The 21,604-nt window shown below is 38.6% G+C and overlaps 1 protein-coding gene across 1 annotated transcript; it reads right to left on the bottom strand.

Annotated features, from left to right (window-relative positions):
- Positions 1 to 14,879: 14,879 nt before the first annotated feature.
- On the bottom strand, positions 14,880 to 20,205 carry LOC107811741 (uncharacterized). Its single transcript, XM_016636734.2, has 2 exons — positions 19,853 to 20,205; positions 14,880 to 15,270 (listed from the first exon to the last, which is right to left on the bottom strand). The coding sequence occupies exons 1-2, from the start codon at positions 20,037 to 20,039 to the stop codon at positions 15,077 to 15,079; spliced, it is 381 nt and encodes a 126-aa protein (XP_016492220.1). The 5' UTR covers positions 20,040 to 20,205; the 3' UTR covers positions 14,880 to 15,076.
- Positions 20,206 to 21,604: the final 1,399 nt, after the last annotated feature.

Genomic DNA, 21,604 nt, shown 5'->3' with positions numbered 1-21,604 from the left:
TGTTCAAGTCATGGGATCAGACATGAAAAGACAGTTCCTGGAACCCCACAGCACAATGACGTAGCCGAGAGGATGAACCACACCATTGTGGAGAAGGTGAGAAGCATGCTCAGAATGGCTAAACTGCCTAAGTCATTCTGGGGTGAAGCAGTTCAGATAGCCTGTTACCTGATCAATAGGAGTCCATCAGTTCCGTTGGCGTTTGAAATCCCAGAGAGAGTTTGGACCAACAAGGAGGTATCCTACTCACATCTGAAGGTGTTCGGTTGCAGAGCTTTTGCACATGTACTAAAAGAGCAGAGAACAAAGCTGGATGATAAATCTGTTCCCTGCATATTTATCAGATATGGAGATGAAGAGTTCGGGTACAGACTGTGGGATCCTGTAAAAAAGAAGGTCATCAGAAGCAGAGATGTAGTCTTCCGAGAAAGTGAAGTTGGAACTGCTGCTGATATGTTAGAAAAGGCGAAGAATGGTATAATTCCTAACCTTGTTACTATTCCTTCTACTTCTAACAATCCCACAAGTGCAGAAAGTACGACCGACGAGGTTGTCGAGCAGGGGGAGAAACCTGGTGAGGTTATTGAGCAGGGGGAGCAACTTGATGAAGGTGTTGAGGAAGTGGAGCACCCCACTCAAGGAGAAGAACAACCTCAACCTCTGAGGAGATCAGAGAGGCCAAGGGTAGAGTCATGCAGGTACCCTTCCACAAAGTATGTCCTTATCAGTGATGAGGGGGAGCCAGAAAGTCTTAAGGAGGTGCTGTCCCATCTAGAAAAGAACCAGTGGATGAAAGCTATGCAAGAAGAGATGGAATCTCTACAGAAAAATAGCACATACAAGCTGGTTGAACTTCCAAAGGGTAAAAGACCACTCAAATGCAAATGGTTCTTTAAACTCAAGAAAGATGGAAATTGCAAGCTGGTCAGATACAAAGCTCGATTGGTGGTTAAAGGCTTCGAACAAAAGAAAGGTATTGATTTTGACAAAATTTTCTCACCTGTTGTCAAAATGACTTCTATTCGAACAATTTTGAGCTTAGCAGCTAGCCTATATCTTGAAGTGGAGCAGTTGGATGTGAAAACTACATTTCTTCATGGAGATTTGGAAGAGGAGATTTATATGGAGCAGCCAGAAGGATTTGAAGTAGATGGAAAGAAACACATGGTGTGCAAATTGAATACGAGTCTTTATGGATTGAAGCAGGCACCAAGGGAGTGGTACATGAAGTTTGACTCATTCATGAAAAGTCAAACATACCTAAAGACCTATTCTGATCCATGTGTATACTTCAAAAGATTTTCTGAGAATAACTTTATTATATTGTTGTTGTATGTGTATGACATGTTAATTGTAGGAAAAGACAAGGGGTTGATAGCAAAGTTGAAGGGAGATCTGTCCAAGTCATTTGATATGAAGGACTTGGGCCCAGCACAACAAATTCTAGGGATGAAGATAGTTCGAGAGAGAACAAGTAGAAAGTTGTGGCTATCTCAGGAGAAGTACATTGAACGTGTACTAGAACGCTTCAACATGAGGAATGCTAAGCCAGTCAGCACACCTCTTGCTGGTCATCTAAAGTTGAGTAAGAAAATGTGTCCTACAACAGTGGAGGAGAAAGGGAACATGTCTAAAGTTCCTTATTCTTCAGCAGTCGGAAGCTTAATGTATGCAATGGTATGCACTAGACCTGATATTGCTCACGCAGTTGGTGTTGTCAGCAGGTTTCTTGAAAATCCTGGAAAGGAACATTGGGAAGCAGTCAAGTGGATACTCAGGTACCTGAGAGGTACCACGGGAGATTGTTTGTGCTTTGGAGGATCTGATCCAATCTTGAAGGGCTATACAGATGCTGATATGGCAGGTGACATTGACAATAGAAAATCCAGTACTGGATATTTGTTTACATTTTCAGGGGGAGCTATATTATGGCAGTCGAGGTTGCAGAAGTGTGTTGCACTCTCAACAATTGAAGTAGAGTACATTGCTGCTACAGAAACTGGCAAGGAGATGATATGGCTCAAACGATTCCTTCAAGAGCTTGGATTGCATCAGAAGGAGTATGTCGTCTATTGTGACAGTCAAAGTGCAATAGACCTTAGCAAGAACTCTATGTACCATGCAAGGACCAAACACATAGATGTGAGATATCATTGGATTCGTGAGCAGGTGGAGAACGAATCTTTACAGGTCAAAAAGATTCATACAAGTGAGAATCCTTCCGATATGCTGACCAAAGTGGTACCAAGAGACAAGTTTGAGTTATGCAAAGAACTTGTCCGCATACACTCAAACTAGAAACTGCGAAGTTACCTCCTTCGGGTGAATGAGACTGGAGGGGGAGATTTGTGGGGTCCAGCCCACATTTCAAGGAAGAAATTTTCTTCCTTCCTCACTTTTGTCAAAGTTGGTAATAACAACAGCCCACGTTTTTGTTTTCTGTCAAAAATGGTACGCTGCAGAGATGAAGCTGTCAAATGAGGTAGGCTGTATTCTGCCTATAAAATGAGAGCTTCGGCTCTCATTTTTATCATCACAATCTCAGAGGAAAATATATCTGAGAGCTAGAAAGAAAGAGTGAGGTTTCACAGACAGGGTATAAGAAAATAGTCTGTGAAGAAAATAGAGAGTGTGGGCGATATTGTAGTGAGGTGAAATATCAAAAGAGGGTTATTTCTTTTGAGTATTGTAGTGGTCTTTGTAGTATTTTTACTCGGGCCTACAAAGTGTAAATTCCTTACTATAGTGATATCAGTTGCTCCTCTCGGGGTCGTGGTTTTTCCCTTATTCAGAAGGGTTTTCCACGTAAAAATCTTGGCGTCATTGTTACTCTTTTATTCTTGTTAATTACCATATCTCGGTGCTACATTATTATTCCGCATTTATTACCGTGAATATTATTTTTGTAGGGGGTTTATTCCCAACAGTTGCCTCACGACACTTACTCGGATAGAGCTGTGGTTATAGCTGATGGAATTGTTTACATGATTTGCCATAAAAAGGGGAAGAAATTTATTCTCTGTCTATGTTTGAAAAATGAAAAATTTGAGGAAATATTATGTCCGGGCGAGGATTTAAGGATTGTCAGTGAAACTCTATTTACTATAGGAGATTGTCTTTTTTAGCCAAGTTTTTGAGCCCTGTTAATAAGATGGTTGATTTCGAAATTTGGTGTATGAAAAAGAATGGAATGAGTTGTAGTTGGAATATAATGTTGACAATTACAATTCGATGTATTTGGAATGACAGATTTTTGATGCAGCCTGTGGGATTTATTAGGGATGGAGATATGTTATTTCTGAGAGATAAAACTGAATTGGTGATATATGATTCGAAACCACGAAACTTCCAAAAGGTTAAAGTTGCTGAGCTTGAAGAATCACTTTGCCTCAATTGGGCTGTAACATATGTGGAGACTTTAATCTCTCCTAATGCTATATAGGATTACACTGAATTTGTAAGTTTATTTTCTTTCTTTGTTTTCTGTCAAAAGAAAATTTATATTATGATTCTTTAAATTCATTGGAGTAATTACAAGCTCTATACATGTGTACATTTTCCTAATTTGCATTGGCTAGAGTAATCGATGGTACTGATTTATTATCTCTGTTCGTCTTTTTGAGCCGAGGATTTTTCGGAAACAACCTTTCTACTCCTGCGGGGTAGGGGTAATGTCACGACCCAGAATCCACTAAAGGTCATGATGGCGCCGGACACCGCTGTCAGGCAAGCCAACCCAAATTACTTAATTAAATTCCAATTTTAGTTTTCGTTGAAATCATTTTCTTTATACCTTAAATAATAAATAATGAAATTTACAGAAATAACCATGAAGTCTTTAACAAACTTAATACTGAATAATCCAAAAACCATCCCAGAACCCGGTGTCACAAGTGCATGAGCTATCTCTAGGAAACAATATAACACAACAGCTGTCCGAAATACAAATGGACAGAAATGAAGATACAGTACAATATTCTGAAGGAGACTCTGCTGGCTACGTGCGTCTTGATAAATGCAACTCACCTAAGTCTCCGTATCAACCATACCGCTATGCCACTAAGCCACTAGCCACATATGGACATGTGCAACAAAAATGCAAAGTAAAGTATAGTATGAGTACGAAAACAACGTGTATCCAATGAGTATCCCGCCTAACCTGAGAGAGGTAGTGACGAGGGGTCGAATTAGGCACTTGCTAAAAGCCAATTAAGATTTCAGGTGAAATGCTAAGCATAAATGTTACTACCAAATAGCATATAGCAGTAGAGAGGGCAAGTTCTTCCATAAAATACAAACTTTAAATCTTCGTCATCTTTCTTAGTAGGCAAGTAATAAATCCAGGCTGGTAAACAGCTAACAATCACCAACAGTATGCAACAATTATCATGCGCAAGCAATGCCGAGGGTCGAACGGCACGGACCAACAATAATAAAATGTGCATTGCCGAGGGTCGAACGGCTCGAACCATAGATGCATCTATTTAACCCCTCTCGTGAATCGTACATGTGACACAGTCCCTGCTCACGAATCATGCATACAATGCGGCCACACATAATAATAGAGGCACCTTGCTTGCAAATCATACGTGTGATTCAGGTACTCACAAAAACACATATTTTCACATTTAAGTTCACATTTTTATCAGGAAAGCGGTTACTCAAGGAAGAGGTAAAAATTCTCTTTAAATGAACATGAAGATGAAGTTTAATCCTTTTAGAAATTCATTTACCAATTCGATAGGTTTTAAGCAATTCAACTGTCAATAAAATTACAGATATTCCAAGTATAGCATGTTTTTGGGTCCTAGACTACCCGGACTTACACATCTTAGTAGCTACGTACGGATTCTCGTCACCTCGTGCGTACGTAGCCCCCACAAATAGGAGCACATAATTGATTAGTTCACTTATGGGGACAATTCCCCCTCACGAAGTTAGAAAAGAGACTCACCTCGCTCCAACGATCCCTAGCCGGCATTCCGCGCCCTTCCGAAGACTCGAATCGATGCTAAATGCTCCAAAACTAACCAATAATTATACAAATCCATTAATATTCAATAAACTACTCATATTAATCCAATTTATAACAATGCCTAACCCCGATCGAAAAGTTGACAAAATTGCCCTCGGGCCCACGTGCCCGGATTCCTAAATTCTTTGAAGATAAACTTTACCCATAACCTCACGAACTCAAATATATAATTTACTCTCAATTTCATACCCAAAATTCGTGGTCAAATTCCAAGAATATGAATTTTCTAGGTTTCCCCTCAAACCCTAAGTTTCTACAAATTTCATGCTCAAGTCCGTACATAATCGATATATTTAACTCGAGATAGGTGGGATTAGCTTACCTTATCGTTGATGATGAAAACTCCCCTCTTGAAACTCTCCAAGAATCGTCCAAGCCAAGAAAATATGAGAGAAAATGGTCAAAACCCCGATTTTTAAAACACCCACTGCCTCCAGCACTTTCCGCACTTGCGGTCCCTTGACCGCTTCTGCGGTTCCATAGGTGCGAGCAACTCTACCGCTTCTGCGGTTTCCTCCAGTCTCCCCTTTTCCGCTTCTGCCCCCTCTCTACCACAGATACGGTCCTGCATCTACAGCCAAACGACCACATCTACGGTCCCAGCTCTCTTCCGCCAATACCACATCTTCGACCATACGGCCGCTCACCTGCTGCCCTAGACTCGCAGGTCTAGTTACACCAGCAACCAGCAACTTCAGCTCTTCTTCAAACTCCAAATTCGATCCTTTAACCACCTGGAATTCACCCAAGGCCATTGGGACCCCAACCGATCATACCAACCAGTCCCAAAATACATTACGGACTTGCTCGAGGCCTCAAATCATATCAAACAACGCCAAAATCATTAATCGACCTCCAATCCAAGCTTTATGAACTTTAGAATTTCAAACTTCAACTTTCGATGTTTAAACCTATCAAATTACGTCTAATGGACCTCAAATTTTGCACACAAGTCATATTTGACATTACAGACCTACTCTAACTTCCGAAATCGGAATCCGACCCCGATATCAAAAAGTCCACTTCCGGTCAAACTTCTCAAAAACCTGCAAATTTCTATGTTTAGCCAAATGACTTCAAAATGACCTACGGACCTCCGAATTCACTTTCGATCGCGCTCCCAACACCAAATCACCATACGAAGCTTTTCCTAGACTTGAAATCCCAAACGGACATCGATAACACTGAAATGCGCTTCAACCCAAACTTATGAAATTCCTTCAAAATGCTAACTTCCACAATAGGCGTTGAAACATTCCTGGGTCTTCCAAAACCCAGTTCAGACATACGCCCAAGTCCGAAATCATCATATGAACCTGCTGGAACCTTCGAATCCTGATTCCGAGGTCGTTTACTCAAAAATCCGATCTTAGCTAATTCTTTTAATTTAAAGCTTCTAAAAATAGAATTTTCTTTCCAATATCAACTCCGAACTTCCCAAAATTCAATTTCGATGATGCGTACAAGTCATAATACCTGAAGTGAAGCTGTTCATGGCCTCAAACCGCCAAAGAACGGGTCAAAGCTCAAAATGACTGGTCGGGTCGTTACATTCTCTCCCACTTAAACATATGTTCGTCCTTAAACGTGCTAAGAACTGCGCTGGAGTTGTCTGAAATCACAGTTAAACACCTTGTGTACCTAGCCGTGCCACCACAACTCAGTTGAGCACATTGGCTCGAGCAAATCTAAAGATATTCTCTTTTATTCAAACAAATGAGCCTTAGATCCCAGTTTCAACATCCGAAATTCTTTACCAGGCCTGCTCCCAATACAAGAACACCGTATAAATCACTACACGATGTACCAGAACATGACTGCATACCTTTGCCGAATTCTCACCATGCACCACATCATCCATAGGACCATAATAACATTCTCTGATCATAATAACCAATATTCCCCGAATCTGATGCTCACAACGCACCTCATGATATATATAAGTCTTGTTCTAACTCTTACAATACCGCCACGATGGAAGAGATGTGTAGAATTTCATAATCAACTGTTGTATCATCAAATCATTGGGACTATACTCCTGACAAGAACCATCACCTCATTCTGAACCAAATAATGGTCTTTGCTCCCTAATATACTTCATATAATCAGATTGCAATGATCCTAATCCAATTATCTCGTCTCACCCAGTACGAACTGCTCAGGCAATAAACCATCCCGGATATGATCAAAAGTCTCATATGATGCCACCATGTGCCAATAGGCTACCAACTCGAACATGATACATAAAGGAGACGAACTCTGAAAAGGAAATCCAATTATCCCGCTCGCGAATCATACATGCGACGCGGGCACACATCTAATATGAGTTTTCCTCAGAAGGATAGGAAACAAAACACATAAAAACAGATATAAGAATATGTACTCAACATCATACTATTGCGGCGCGCAACCCGATCCAAACAACACACCCATGGCGGCTTTCCACCCGATCCACACATAAAATTCACAAGGAGTTACACACCGAGCTAGATTGCTCATTACAACAAAATACTGAATATCGGTCACAAGCACACTAAGTGCATAATACCATCCCTGGGGAGACATATAGCGCCATAGGCTACAAAACGCAAGCACAACTGAGGTGTGATATACGATCTGAATCTCGAGAGCCATCTTGCTCATATAACATCAGCTCTGCGCGGAACCTCAACACATAAGAAATTCACCAAGCCGTCTCACAACTCGTACGGTGCAATATATCATTACATGAGATAGCTAACGATGAAATAGTACCCCGACTACTCTTCCATAAGGAGCGCATTGCTGAAATAAACACATCTGGCCTGATATAGAGCCTATATTCACATTTAGATCCATCCACAGACCTCAAGCTAATTCTGATCACACTAAACTAGGCTAATAACCTTTCAAAGGTCCATAATAACTCCCCTTTTTCTCATAACACCCGAGAACTACCATCATGACCGGAGTAATCCTCCACAATCCACAACCCAATAAACCGAGTGCCCATCCAGGCATCAATTCTCAATTTAACGACATCACTACAATCTTCATACTTGGTTTAACTCTTCAATCAATCAAGTGACTACATGCCACACTTATACAACCTTCCTGTGGGGCACGCTCCCACAACCTTCCGTAAAAGATAACAGCTTGTGCATCCACACCACCGGCCGTACTAACGCTGAAGAGCGATTAAGAATCCTTAACCAGGATGCAAAGCCTCTTTTTTTTTACAAAGAACTAATCTCAGGTGACACTGAGGACAATACCAACTTACTTTAAACATCGAAACTCTCTTCCTGCTCATCCAAGCCCGTGACATCCTTGTCGACACCGAACTGCCACCTTGATCCTTACTTCAATTTCCATACCACTTACTGCACCCATCATGCCAATATGCGATAGAACACGATTTTCATCATAACTCCGGAACCACTAATAGGTTAACACTTCATCATATAAAAGCTTTTCACCTAACTCACTTCAGGAGAACCATAGTAACACGCGGGTGAATTCTCATAACTGTAGAATATGCAAATCTCTAAGTAGTGGTCTAAGCCACTATAGCCCTTCCGGGATCCGCATCCACATAACAGGCTATAATAGAATGCTTCTGAATAACATCAATTACGGCGACCGACAAGCCTCACACGTTCCGTCACAATCACTTGCATAACGTGTTCATGCTGAAGGAACTGATCACTACCACCAATATGCCAATTCAACCATGGCTAACCAATCTATCGTCTTCCAATTTGTCCCTGATTGCCCTAGTAATAATAATAACTCCATTCAATACATAACACACTTCATTCGTACTCATCCCCAGTGACCTTGAATCACGAGACCATGTTGTCTCAAATCCCACGAACCATTTCATATTTCCAAAATGCTACACTGCAAGTCAAAACATCATCGATCATTCTGGGCCTCTTCTCATAAGCTGCTACAAAAGCTTGATTCTTAACCGTACTTGTAGACTCAAAATCATTAGGCACCACACTTTAACTTTTGAATTCACTAGGACCGTTGTTGAGAGCCACCCGCTCTGACTTGGACCCACATATAATCAACTCCACGAATCTCCTAGCACATGAATACCCTCACGACGAAGTACCCGGTAGAATCACTGTCCTTGAAACCTGCATCCATACAAAGCATGAATCTTGAATCCTTCCTCAAGTCTGAACATAAGCCAATAAGGCCAACCATAGCACACCTTTAACAATTCCTTTCAAATTACCAGTTATGTTCTTTCCCCGTAGCTGAAATATCTCATCAATATGCTAGTAACCAGAAATCTCGCAAGTAGTTAACCATGCAACCCAATCATAGGCGGTGGGACTCTCCCACTTAGCTTGAAGCCACTATTACACAACTCTGAAATTCACCAGGATTCCTTATCTCTTCTTGACATAACCATGCGCAATCAATCGCAAAAATTCTCGGAATCTTTCTGTAAAACCCCTTTTTATACTCTGAATCATCAGCCACATTCGCACGGCCGATCTCTTTTCTGTACAATCAATAGAATTCTTTGCAAAAGCCTCGCCAACCACGCGACTGCTAACCTGCTCACATGGAATAACTCACCCGTGAAAATCACTTCCCGACATCTTCCGATGCTGCTGCACGGGGTACAATCACTACGACATCAATAACCTATCTTGAGTCTGAGCTTACTCTCTAGCTGCACAAGTCCATTCACCGCTCATGGACATCAATTAGATGTGCGGCAACATCCTTCCAATTCAAAGTTATGTTGTATCCTCCTTCATTTCAAGCAGCTTCTTTCCGTTATATCAAATCTCATGCCACATAATAGGCCATGCTCCAAATCAAATCCGCAGGCACCAATCACCAATCTCTAAAATTCCCAATTCATTCCAGACTCTCCTCAAGGCGCGTGGTCATCCTACCATCAAGCTCATATGCAACTCCGCCACTCTCCCACTTTGGCGGAACTCACCCCTTTGATCAACTACTTGACCTTGGCTTTTTATACTTGGCCTTCTAGAAATTTTAACCATCTCCTGACACTCTCCACATGTCCTTCTTCATCCTTTGCTGCTCAACCAATGCCTTAGACCGAAATTTAACTTGGTAGCGTTTGAACCAATAGACCGCTACTCACCTTTAAACCATTCTGAAGATCATCTTTCTCGAGCCGTCAACATTAAGAATACAGATTCAATCCTGAACCACCGCACCCCACAATATCTAACAGTTGTTTCTCCAATACCATTTCACAATATTCTACCCCAAGGGTGAATTGCAAAAGTTCGCATCACCGGCGAACCTAGTACATTCAATAAGGACAACGACACCTCATCATAAAAGAAAACTCCACCATGCTCGCAAATACCAAGTCTCGTTACCCATCAACCCAAACCTAAACATTTTTAGCCCGATTGCCTTTCCCCAGTCGGGAATAAAATACCGAATTCTCTAGATCATGCACTGAGTAAACCTCCTTTCAAGTCATTCACTGCCCCGACACGTAGGCAAACATCCTACCATCACATCAATACTGAGCAACAATTGTTCATAAGCATCATGGCAACTTGTGCCTAGCCTCAGAGCTCTCAGAAGTACAGCTATTGAGCTGAAACGACAGAATATCCTTCCACAAGGCGACGACAATAATCAAATCAACTACGCCGGGAGAAGCATCCTCTACCACCTCCATAGTACCTTTAAAATTTCTCAATTTCTGATTTATGATAAGCACTCCACGTCACATAAGATTGAATAGGAAGGAACTAAAGGCATAAGTCTCCAAGGAATCAAACCACACGATGAGGAATCAAGAAGGGAAGTACTCCTAACAGCCCTGTAGCCTCCGAAGATAAGTACAGACGTCTCCATATTGATCCGCGAGACTCTACTGGGCTTGCTCATGACTCGTGACACCTAAGGGAACCTAGTGCTCTGATACCATGTTGTCACGACCCAGAATCCACTAAGGGTCGTGATGGCGCCGAACACCGTTGTCAGGCAAGCCAACCCAAATTACTTAATTAAATTCAAATTTTAGTTTTCGTTGAAATCATTTTCTTTATACCTTAAATAATAAATAATGAAATTTACAGAAATAACCATGAAGTCTTTAACAAACTTAATGCTGAACAATCCAAAAACCATCCTAGAACCCGGTGTCACAAGTGCATGAGCTATCTCTAGGAAACAATATAACACAACAGCTGTCCGAAATACAAATGGACAGAAATGAAGATACAGTACAATATTCTGAAAGAGACTCTGTTGGCTACGGGCGTCTTGATAAATGCAACTCGCCTAAGTCTCTGTATCAACCATGTCGCTATGCCACTAAGCCACTAGCCACATATGGATATGTGTAACAAAAATGCACAGCAAGTGTAGTATGAGTACGAAAATAACGTGTACCCAATAAGATCCCGCCTAACCTCAGAGAGGTAGTGACGAGGGGTCGAATTAGGCACTTGCTAAAGGTCAATTAAGATTTCAGGTGAAATGCTAAGCATAAATGTTACTACCAAATAACATATAGCAGTAGAGAGGGCAAGTTCTTCCATAAAATACGAACTTTAAATCTTCGTCATCTTTCTTAGTAGGAAAGTATTAAATCCAGGCTGGTAAACAGCTAAAAATCACCAACAGTTTGCAACAATTATCATGCGCAAGCAATGCCGAGGGTCGAACAGCACGGACCAACAATAATAAAATGTTCACTGCCGAGGGTCGAACGGCTCGAACCATAGATACATCTATTTACTCCCGCTCGTGAATCGTACATGCGACACGGTCCCCGATCGCGAATCATACATGCGACGCGGCCATATATAAATCTATTACCCTGTTCGCGAATCATACGTGTGACTTAGGTACTCATAAATACACATATTTTCACATTTAAGTTCACATTTTTATCAGGAAAGTGGTTACTCAAGGAAGAGGTAAAAATTCTCTTTAAATGAACATGAAGATGAAGTTTAATCCTTTTAGAAATTCATTTACCAATTCGATAGGTTTTAAGCAATTCAACTGTCAATAAGATTACAGATATTCCAAGTATAGCATGCTTTTGGGTCTTAGACTACCCGGACTTACACATATTAGCAGCTACGCATAGACTCTCGTCACCTCGTGCGTACGTAGCCCCCACAAATAGGAGCACATAATTGATTAGTTCACTTATGGGGACAATTTCCCCTCACGAAGTTAGAAAGGAGACTCACCTTGCTCCAAAGATCCCTAGCCGGTATTCCGCGCCCTTCCGAAGACTCGAATCGATATAAATGCTCCAAAACTAACCAATGATTATACAAATCCATTAATATTCGATAAACTACTCATATTAATCCAATTTATAACTATTCCTAACCCCGATCGAAAAGTTGACAAAATTGCCCTCGGGCTCACGTGCCCGGATTCCTAAATTCTTCGAAGATAAACTTTACCCATAACCTCACGATTTCAAATATATAATTTACTCTCAATTTCATACCCAAAATCGTGGTCAAATTCCAAGAATAAAATTTTCTAGGTTTCCCCTCAAACCCTAAGTTTCTACAAATTTCATGCTCAAATTCGTACATAATCGATATATTTAGCTCGAGATAGGTGGGTTTAGCTTACCTTATCGTTAATGATGAAAAATCCCCTCTTGAAACTCTCTAAGAATCACCCAAGCCAAGAAAAAATGAGAGAAAATGGCCAAAACCCCGATTTTTAAAACACCCACTGCCTCCAGCACTTTCCGCACATGCGGTCCCTTGACCGTTATTGTGGTTTTGCAGGTGCGAGCAACTCTACCGCTTCTACAGTTTCCTCCAGGCTCCCCTTTTCCGCTTCTGCGCCCTTTATACCACATATGCGGTCCCAGATCTCTTCCGCCAATACCGCATCTGTGACCATAGGGCCGCTTCTGCGGCTCCGCACCTGCTGCCCTAGACTCGCAGGTGCGGTTACACCAGCAACCAGCAACTTCAGCTCTTCTTCAAACTCAAAATTCGATTCGTTAACCATCTGGAATCCACCCGAGGCCCTCGTGACCCCAACCGATCATACCAACCAGTCCCAAAACACATTACAGACTTGCTCGAGGCCTCAAATCATATCAAACAACGCCAAAATCATGAATCGACCTCCAATCCAAGCTTTATGAACTTTAGAATTTCAAACTTCAACTTTCGATGTTTAAACCTATCAAATTATGTCCGATTGACCTCAAATTTTGCACACAAGTCATATTTGACATTACGGACCTACTCCAACTTCCGGAATCGAATTCCGATCCCGATATCAAAAGGTCCACTTCCGGTCAAACTTCTCAAAAAACTTCAAATTTCTATCTTTAGCCAAATGACTTCAAAATGACTTACGGACCTCCGAATTCACTTCTGATCGCGCTCCCAACACCAGAATTACCATACAGAGCTATTCCCAGACTCGGAATCCCAAATGGACATCAATAACACTTAAATGCGCTTCAACCCAAACTTATGAAATTCCTTCAAAATGCTAACCTCCACAATAGGCGCTAAAACATTCCCGGGTCTTCTAAAACCCAGTCCGGACATACGCCCAAGTCCGAAATTATCATACGAACCTGTTCGAACCTTCGAATCCTGATTCCGAGGTCGTTTACTCAAAAATCCGATCTTAGATAATTCTTTCAATTTAAATCTTCTGAAATGAGAATTTTCTTTCCAAATCAACTCCGAACTTCCCGGAGTTCAATTCCGACGATGTGTACAAGTCATAATACCTGAAGTGAAGCTGTTCATGGCCTCAAACCGCCGAAGAACGGGCCAAAGCTCAAAACGACCGGCCGGGTCGTTACAGGTAAGGTCTGCGTACTCACTATCATCCTCTAACCTCACTTGTGAGATTTCACTGGGTTGTTGTTGTTGTTGCAGCAGCAACATTGGCTGGAGTAAAACACATTCTTATACCATCTTAACCTATTAATTTTCTATGGAAAATGGGGTACAACTGAAAGAAAAAGAAGCCTTTTTTCACTCTCGTTGCTTTATTTGACAGGGATAATTCTTACACCTCTATCTTATGCGGGGGTCAATCATTTGAAAAGTAATTGAATGTACTATTAGCATTTTGTGTGTTCTTTCAATGTAGGGTACACCAATGCAGTCAACAGACAAGTAAGAATATGTGAATTTTTCCATTGATACATGTTTTGTATCATACTATTGTAAGTGTTGTATTTTTGTGACATAGCTGTTAAACTGTAGATTATTATCCTTTTAGGGTATAATAACACTTGGATGAGAAATGAGTTGAGTACTATTCATAATAATCTTGTTAGCTTAATGTATATCAAGTGTTGAATTAATAAGCATGACTGTAGAAGAATTGATGTTTCGGATGGAAAGAGGATTTGCAGCCACTTTGTGAATGTGAATTGATTTGAGTTAGATGTGCTCATTTACATTTACATGTGGATGCAGGTTAATTGACCGAATCACGTTAAATATTTTTGTCTCTTTTGGTATATTGCTCTTTTGTTGTCTGATTTAATGTCGTTTAATATTTGTTTTGTTAGCTTCCGCATAAGACCTGATTATTTCAATCCTAAAAATGAGCACTAACACTAAAAAGCAAGTCAAACTGTTGTCAAATTCACACAAAAATAAAATGATTGAACTAGTGACTGGTGTGTCCATTGCAATGGCATGGAACTGCTCCAAAGTCTCTTACTCAACATTGCTGCAAAAGTATCTCTTTGCATTAATACTTGCAACCAGTGATCAATCCAGTGTGAGACAGAATTTCAAGTTGATGGATTTTGATGAAAAACAGTAACGGTATGAGCCAAGACTTTCAAGGGGAACATGTTAAAATTAATCACACGAGAAGCAGAAAATTTCAAGGCGAATCACATTAAAATTACAGTCAAGTAGAGCATATCTAAGATACTAATAGTACAGCCAGCTGCTGTACATCTTTTTACACATATAAGCACGTCCGCCAAAACCCCCAAAGGGAAAGGGAAAACAAAAGAGGGATGGCAACTAGACTTAAACCAAAAGATCCATACAATGCAGAAGGGGGCTAAACGCGACCATCCCACAGGGACTCATTGCGAACCTTGCTAGACCTTAAAAGGCGCTCCACATCTGTTGGAGGGTTCAAACCAAGTTTCTTAGCACGCTCCCACCTGTCCAGTCTGCTCATTCCAAGGCATGGCCCATAAGTCATATTCATGTCAAATTGCCTCAACACTTCCTCGTTCTGATCATAATCATCTGCAGAGGTAATTGCAAGGTAAAAGAGAGCAACCTCTTCAGATCACAAATATATTGGAGAAACAATTGAAAGAGAGAGCAATAACTTCAGAATTTAGAAATTTCCCACCATTTTTTGTAAGTGTAATACAGAAAGAACATAAGGATTCCGTGTAGTGTCCATAAACAGTACATCTCTTATTTTGCTTTCAAAGCTATTAAACCAAATTGGTCATCAATGAAACAGAAACATATCTCAGCGGCCATTCCCCTTGCATCACTATATGAAAACCTTCCATCACAATACCTGCTAAACTTTTCCGAGGGAAGTTACCAATGGTGATAAGACTGATCATTCCAGCTTACTCTAGCATAATAGTGTATCATGCCTGGTAGGCAGATGTTTCCATTCTTACCAGGTTTATTAGCATTACGCAACTGTTCTAGCACATCGTTTTTTATTTGAAGTAGTGGCAAATTCCTTTCTTGTCAAACAATATAGACACAGTGACCAACCACTTTTAGCAGCCATGTTTTTAATACATCTATAGTAATACTTAATGGTTACCAACGAGAAAATAACAACTTTGACCTCTCGAATCCCCTTCCACCCCCCAAAAAGAATATAGCCCATTGTTCTATAGGATATCATTTTGCCCAAAAAATCTTGACAAATTAGCTCTCTTGAACCATAGAATTCATATATGACGTTGCTAATTGATTAAAGATATGAACCTCTCATGTTAGCATGACAAGGCCATAGGCATAAGGACTACAAAAAGCGTTCAACAAGAGAGATGACAGTTTTTGGACGAGTTCAATTTCATCGAATCCACAAAAATATAGGCGTGTTTTTCTACTAAAATTTTTGTGTATGCACACTCTTTAAACATTTTTCAATTATTCTTCAGGAATCTATATTATTATAAAAGCATGAAGCCCTTAACTAAAAAGTTAAAATACCAAATTACCCTTTTAAATAACATAGATTTACCTAAGTATCCTTTCTATTAATTAAACTAAATATTCTATTTAATAAAATAAAAACCCAACGCCTAGGAGAAGGCAATGCTTCATGATGTGTTGTTTCTAAGTTGCACAAAGAGCCACTGTTCAAATGCCTACAAACAACTCTCAAACCATCAAACCGTTAGTTACAAACACTACACTTTTTACCACTTAACAATTATTTCTTTCTTTACTTGCATGCTTGATGCAACGGGATTTTGCTATCAGTTTTTTTGGGTTATTCACACCGGAGGTTATTGAGAGTAGCAGTCAAGGTCATAATAGAATATATTGTACTTTTCTTTTGAGCGAATTACTACGAATTTTTTGGTTCATTCTTTTCGATTTCAAAATTTGGTAATTCATTTTAATCTCTTTCCATCCTTTTCAGTTTCTTGTAAACGATTCAATAGTCAAAATAAAAGAGAAAAGATTAATAGAATTTTTCAAAATGGTTATCTCAGTGGAGAAGGACTGCACTTGGGAAACAAAATAAAGTACCAAGACCGTGTGGCTTTAGTATATTTAGAATAGGAATATAAACCACTCATAAATATTTCACTTGAATTTCTTTTGTGGTGTAATTGGCATATTAAATTAAATATATATTTTACTAACAATACATTGCCTCCACTGGTTGAAGTTGTTGAAAATCTCTAGAAGATTGAGTATCACCCTCTTATGGTGTCCTTATTTAGAGTTTATTTTGATGTGAGACGTTTTATTATAAATTACCCGAATTGGATAGTAATCTAACTCCGCAAGCACATAAATAGAATAGAATGACTTGATATCCACATAATGTATGACAATATATCCACATAAATTGGAGTTATCTAATGTTTGAAAATGGTGTTAAATGTTGATCATGAGTTCTATTAATTTTTAGTGGATATCCGTTTGGGGCTTGACAAAAAAGAGGATTCAAGTGGTTTCTCTTTTCATTTACCTTTCTGTTGAGTAATGTTTAATTTATGTAGATTGTATTTCCGTGATTAATCTCTCTATTGTGGTTGAGTGAACAAAAATTGGGTGAAAATTAAAGCTTCTTCAAATTTACAGATAATGCTACAAATGCAATTCGGGCACTACGAACACAACATGGTTGTGCAGTGTCTTGCAGACACTTCACGAGACTTATTATGTTTGCGGCCCAAAGGGTAAATTACATTCTCCTTTCTTGTCTTTCATTAAATTCTTTTGGGCTAAATTATGCTCTTGATATGCATCTTATACCATGTAGCTCTTCCTTAGATTTGACCATTCGCCGATATTCATATGTTGTTATATCTTACTTGAAATTCTAACACCTCTAATTTTGACTTTCTCTCAAAATCAAATAGTGTTTTATGTCAAATTAAGTAGTAACAGACACTTGTTGAGAAGGCAATGAAACATCAATTGTCGAAAGTAGCTATTCAAGGTATTAATGCTCTCATTATTCTTACAAGTCTTATTCCAAATTGAATTTTAACTAATCTAAATTTGTAGATCTATCATGTGAACAAGCATATATTATATTGGTTTGTACACTGATCCTTTGAGTTACTATTATGTTCAGTTCAACTCTCACATCTTCAATTCCATGCTCAAATTATTTGTATTTTTGGGGTGCATGGATCCTTTTCTAGATTGAGTTTTCATAAAGAATTGAATGGATTGAGATATGATCATTGCTATAATATTTGGACTCTAAAAATGATGAAGAAGACAACAATAAACCATAATAATTATTTGGAAATAACATTAAAAAGGTGGAAATGAATATACACCATGAATATCGTATATAGAGAAATATTAGGTGAGATTACGCGTCATTACTTGTTTGTACCTCATAAAATTGTAAAGGACAACTCAGTGCACTAAGCTCCCGTTATGTGCGGGGTCTGAGGAAGGGCCAGACCACAAGGGTCTATTATATGCAGTCTTACCCAGCATTTCTGCAGGAGTCTGTTTACACAGCTCGAACTCGTGACCTCCTGGTCACATGACAACAACTTTACCAATTACGCCAAGGCTCCCCTTCACCTCACAAAATTGAATTAAGTATAAAATTTTTATGTATCTAATTAAATTTTGATTGCTCATCTTCGTAGGTTCAACTGATGTCCAATTACCTTAACCTCAACAAGCAAGCCAGATGATCCACATTTATCAATAACAGAAACTTATATTTTATTTTTTAATGTATATTACTCAATTATTTTTTAATAATATTAATATTATTTTGTAAAATACATGATTCGGAATACATGTGCAAGGCACGTGCCGAGAAACTAGTATAACTTAAAGGAGTAATAAGTAATATTAAATAGGAATAAGGTATATTAAAGAAGATATTCGAACAAAACGAAAAAAAGAAATTAAAAAACTACATTATTGAATAAAAGTGGAAGAAAGAGAATAATCAAATCTTGGGAAAAACTATCTTATTACCTTGGAGTAAATCTCCTGTATAACCTCTTTTTAACGAGTGACTACAGTACAAAAAACGTCTTCTTTTTATATTTTTCATAATAGTGGCGTATGCCCAGCTTGCACGTATCTTGACTATACCATTGTACATACTGAATGACTCATATACAAAAAGCTGTTGAGTAATCCTAGTCACTAGTCAGTCAATACAGATACTAGAAGAGCTGCGCCCGTAACCTACAATATAATAGGTTTAATCTCGCTTGAACCTTAACTTAAAGAGATTCTCTAACTCAAATTAGTGAAAAGAACAGTAAAGCAAAAGTATCAACATCCCAAAAATTTTACAGAACTCAAATAATGTTTTCTTCATTTCCTTTTTTCTTCCAAAATTATACCAAGTGAAGAATGTTATCCCTATTTCCTTACTATAATAAGTCAAAAGTCGAAAGTTCCTTCTCAATCATGTCTCAAGGGGTATAAATATAGATGTATAGAATTAGTCAATCTTTTGTGTTGGAGGTAAGGTCCATGTCCTCCTCTGACTTTGTACTTTTTTGGTATATATATATTGACATGGTAGGGGTCTAGCCAAACCCCCAATAACCAAAGGCACAATGCCGGAGGTTAATGGCTTAAATTTAAAAAAAAAAAAAAAAAAAAAAAAAAATCTTATCTCAAGGAGAAGTTGTAAATGTGTCGATTTTTTCAATAAAACAACATAGCAAGTACTATATACTTCTTAGTCTGTCTTCACTGTAGTCTCATCATAATTTAGCTCCGTCATCGATTGAAGGAGGATGTAAATTTATAGAAAACCTAGTTGTAGGAACCCCTAATCTGTAACAAACCAAAAGCAAGAGTTCAAAAAATTAAGGGGTTCAATTGAATCCCTTCATTGGAAATTTGTACTGCGTAAAAAGGGCAAAAACAATTTCTTTTAGATCGCACGTTAAAATTCCTGGCTCCGCCACTAGACGTCCCAAAAGGGTGACCAAAACTCAAAGCACAAGCATGTGTACAAAAAAACTCCTAATTTACCTAAGATAACCAAAAATCAACAAACATATGGAAACAAACCCTAAGGCCAAAACTAAAAAATACTCACCAAATACGCAACAGAAGTTAAAATTGGAAAGGGGTGCACGAAATTGGAAATATTAGATGGAAAAAATTTGACCTTGTAAATCGAGAGAGCCATGGGAGATGAGTGCAGGGGGCTGAGTAACATCAGAGCCAATAGCTGCAGCGTTCTTTGGGGTGGTGGATTTCTTCGTAAATGATGATTTAGAATTGGATGGTTTAGTGATGCCACCGCCTTTCTTCTTTTGTTTGTAGAAACCTTTCATGTCTGATTTTGTTGCCATTGTTCTGTTTGAGACTTCCAAATTTTGAATTTTGAATTTGGTTCTTATCTTATATGGAGTACTCAAAGTTGGAGAGGAAGATTCAGTTTTGAGTTTATTTATATCTTGGGTTTTTTGGGCCAAGCAGTGACTTCCATTAGATTTGGACTCTTGGGTTTCTCTTGTGGGCTGTACTTCCTGCCTCTTCTTCTGAGGCATTTAAGAAAGAGATTTTTTCATTCATATACGCTATTTGAAATTTTATTACCCTTAATGCTCATGTTTAGTTAATTACCTGGCATAAACAAGTTTTGTTTACAAAATATATACAATCCACCTTAAAATGCTCCCAAATTCATTATTTGTGTCTTCAATCAAGGGATATAGTTACACCATTTTCCTTTTTTCTCTCCTCTTCTCTCCTGATCTTCCACCCACACTCCAAATCTTCATAGAGTTGGTATATGATAAAATTATAACTGCGTCCCTTTATGATATCATGGGACTATCAAGTAGTTACTCCTTACTAATTAACTAAGGATATTGATGTTATTAGTTATTTGTCTCTCAACACTTCCAGAAGCAGAATCATCACCACTTGATTTCTTCATCACTGCTTTAAGTGCTTCTTATATTGAACTTATAGAATATTGAGGTTGTTGCTACTGTTGATCATGATCATCACTTGTACTCAAATCATCTTCTTGATTATAATTACGATCTCCAGTTATGAACAAAACATTTCTCACACGTCCACCAAATGTTGTAATTTCAGCTTTTAATGTTACCATCTTCGAATTCATCAGATGCATTATCCATAAAAATAAATTTCATACAACTAATTATATATTATATAACTTATCTACAAATTATCTACAATGTATCTACAACTTTCATACATTATTTCTACCCATTTATATGCAACTACAATATCATACAACTTAAATACAATTTTTATACAATATTGTTCAACTTTCATACAATACTTAAATAAAAGAATATATATAAATAACAGAATATAATTTTTCTACAATTTTACTACAACTTTACTACAATTTCTGCAGTATAATGTATGTCATGTCTTCTTCTTCTTCGAGTTTCAACTTTACCAAAACACCCTCAAAATTGAGATATAAATTTCAAACCATAACCCAATTGTTTGCAACAACACCCAATCCAAAAAAATAATGATTTTTGAAAATATAAATTCGAATTCAAAGCTTCAAAGCTTTTTAATGGATATCAATGGTGGAATTGCTTCTCTCTTTTCCTTTGCTTTACATTATTGGAATTAGGGATTGAGAGATAGAGAGAGACGTAGAGAGAATTCCCAATTGTTTGCAACGACCCCCAATCCAAACAAGTAATATTTTTTGAAAACTCAAATTCGAATTCAAAGCTTCAAAGCTTTTTAATGGCTATCAATGTTGGAATTGTTGCTCTCTTGTGCAAGATATGTGGGGGAGGGGGCGGGATGTGGAGAGAGAAATGGGTGGGGGGGAGTGAGATATAGAGAGAGAAATGTGGGGGGGGGGAATGGGAGTGATTGTAGAAATTGATATTATCCTTAAATCCTAAAAATGTAC

This window comes from Nicotiana tabacum, chromosome 7 (genome assembly GCF_000715075.1).
Source record: "Nicotiana tabacum cultivar K326 chromosome 7, ASM71507v2, whole genome shotgun sequence".
NCBI classification, from domain to species: domain Eukaryota; kingdom Viridiplantae; phylum Streptophyta; class Magnoliopsida; order Solanales; family Solanaceae; genus Nicotiana; species Nicotiana tabacum.
The sequence above is the reverse complement of the archived record's forward strand: the minus strand, read 5'-3'. Positions and strand labels throughout refer to the sequence as shown.

What these genes read in the sequence shown, in the direction of transcription:
- LOC107811741 (XM_016636734.2), bottom strand. Translation starts at nt 20,039, where the DNA reads ATGGCAACAAAATCAGACATGAAAGGTTTCTACAAACAAAAGAAGAAA. An exon ending in TGGCTCTCTCGATTTACAAG is followed by an intron (nt 15,271 to 19,852) that starts GTCAAATTTTTT and finishes TTACCTCTGCAG; the next exon opens with ATGATTATGATCAGAACGAG.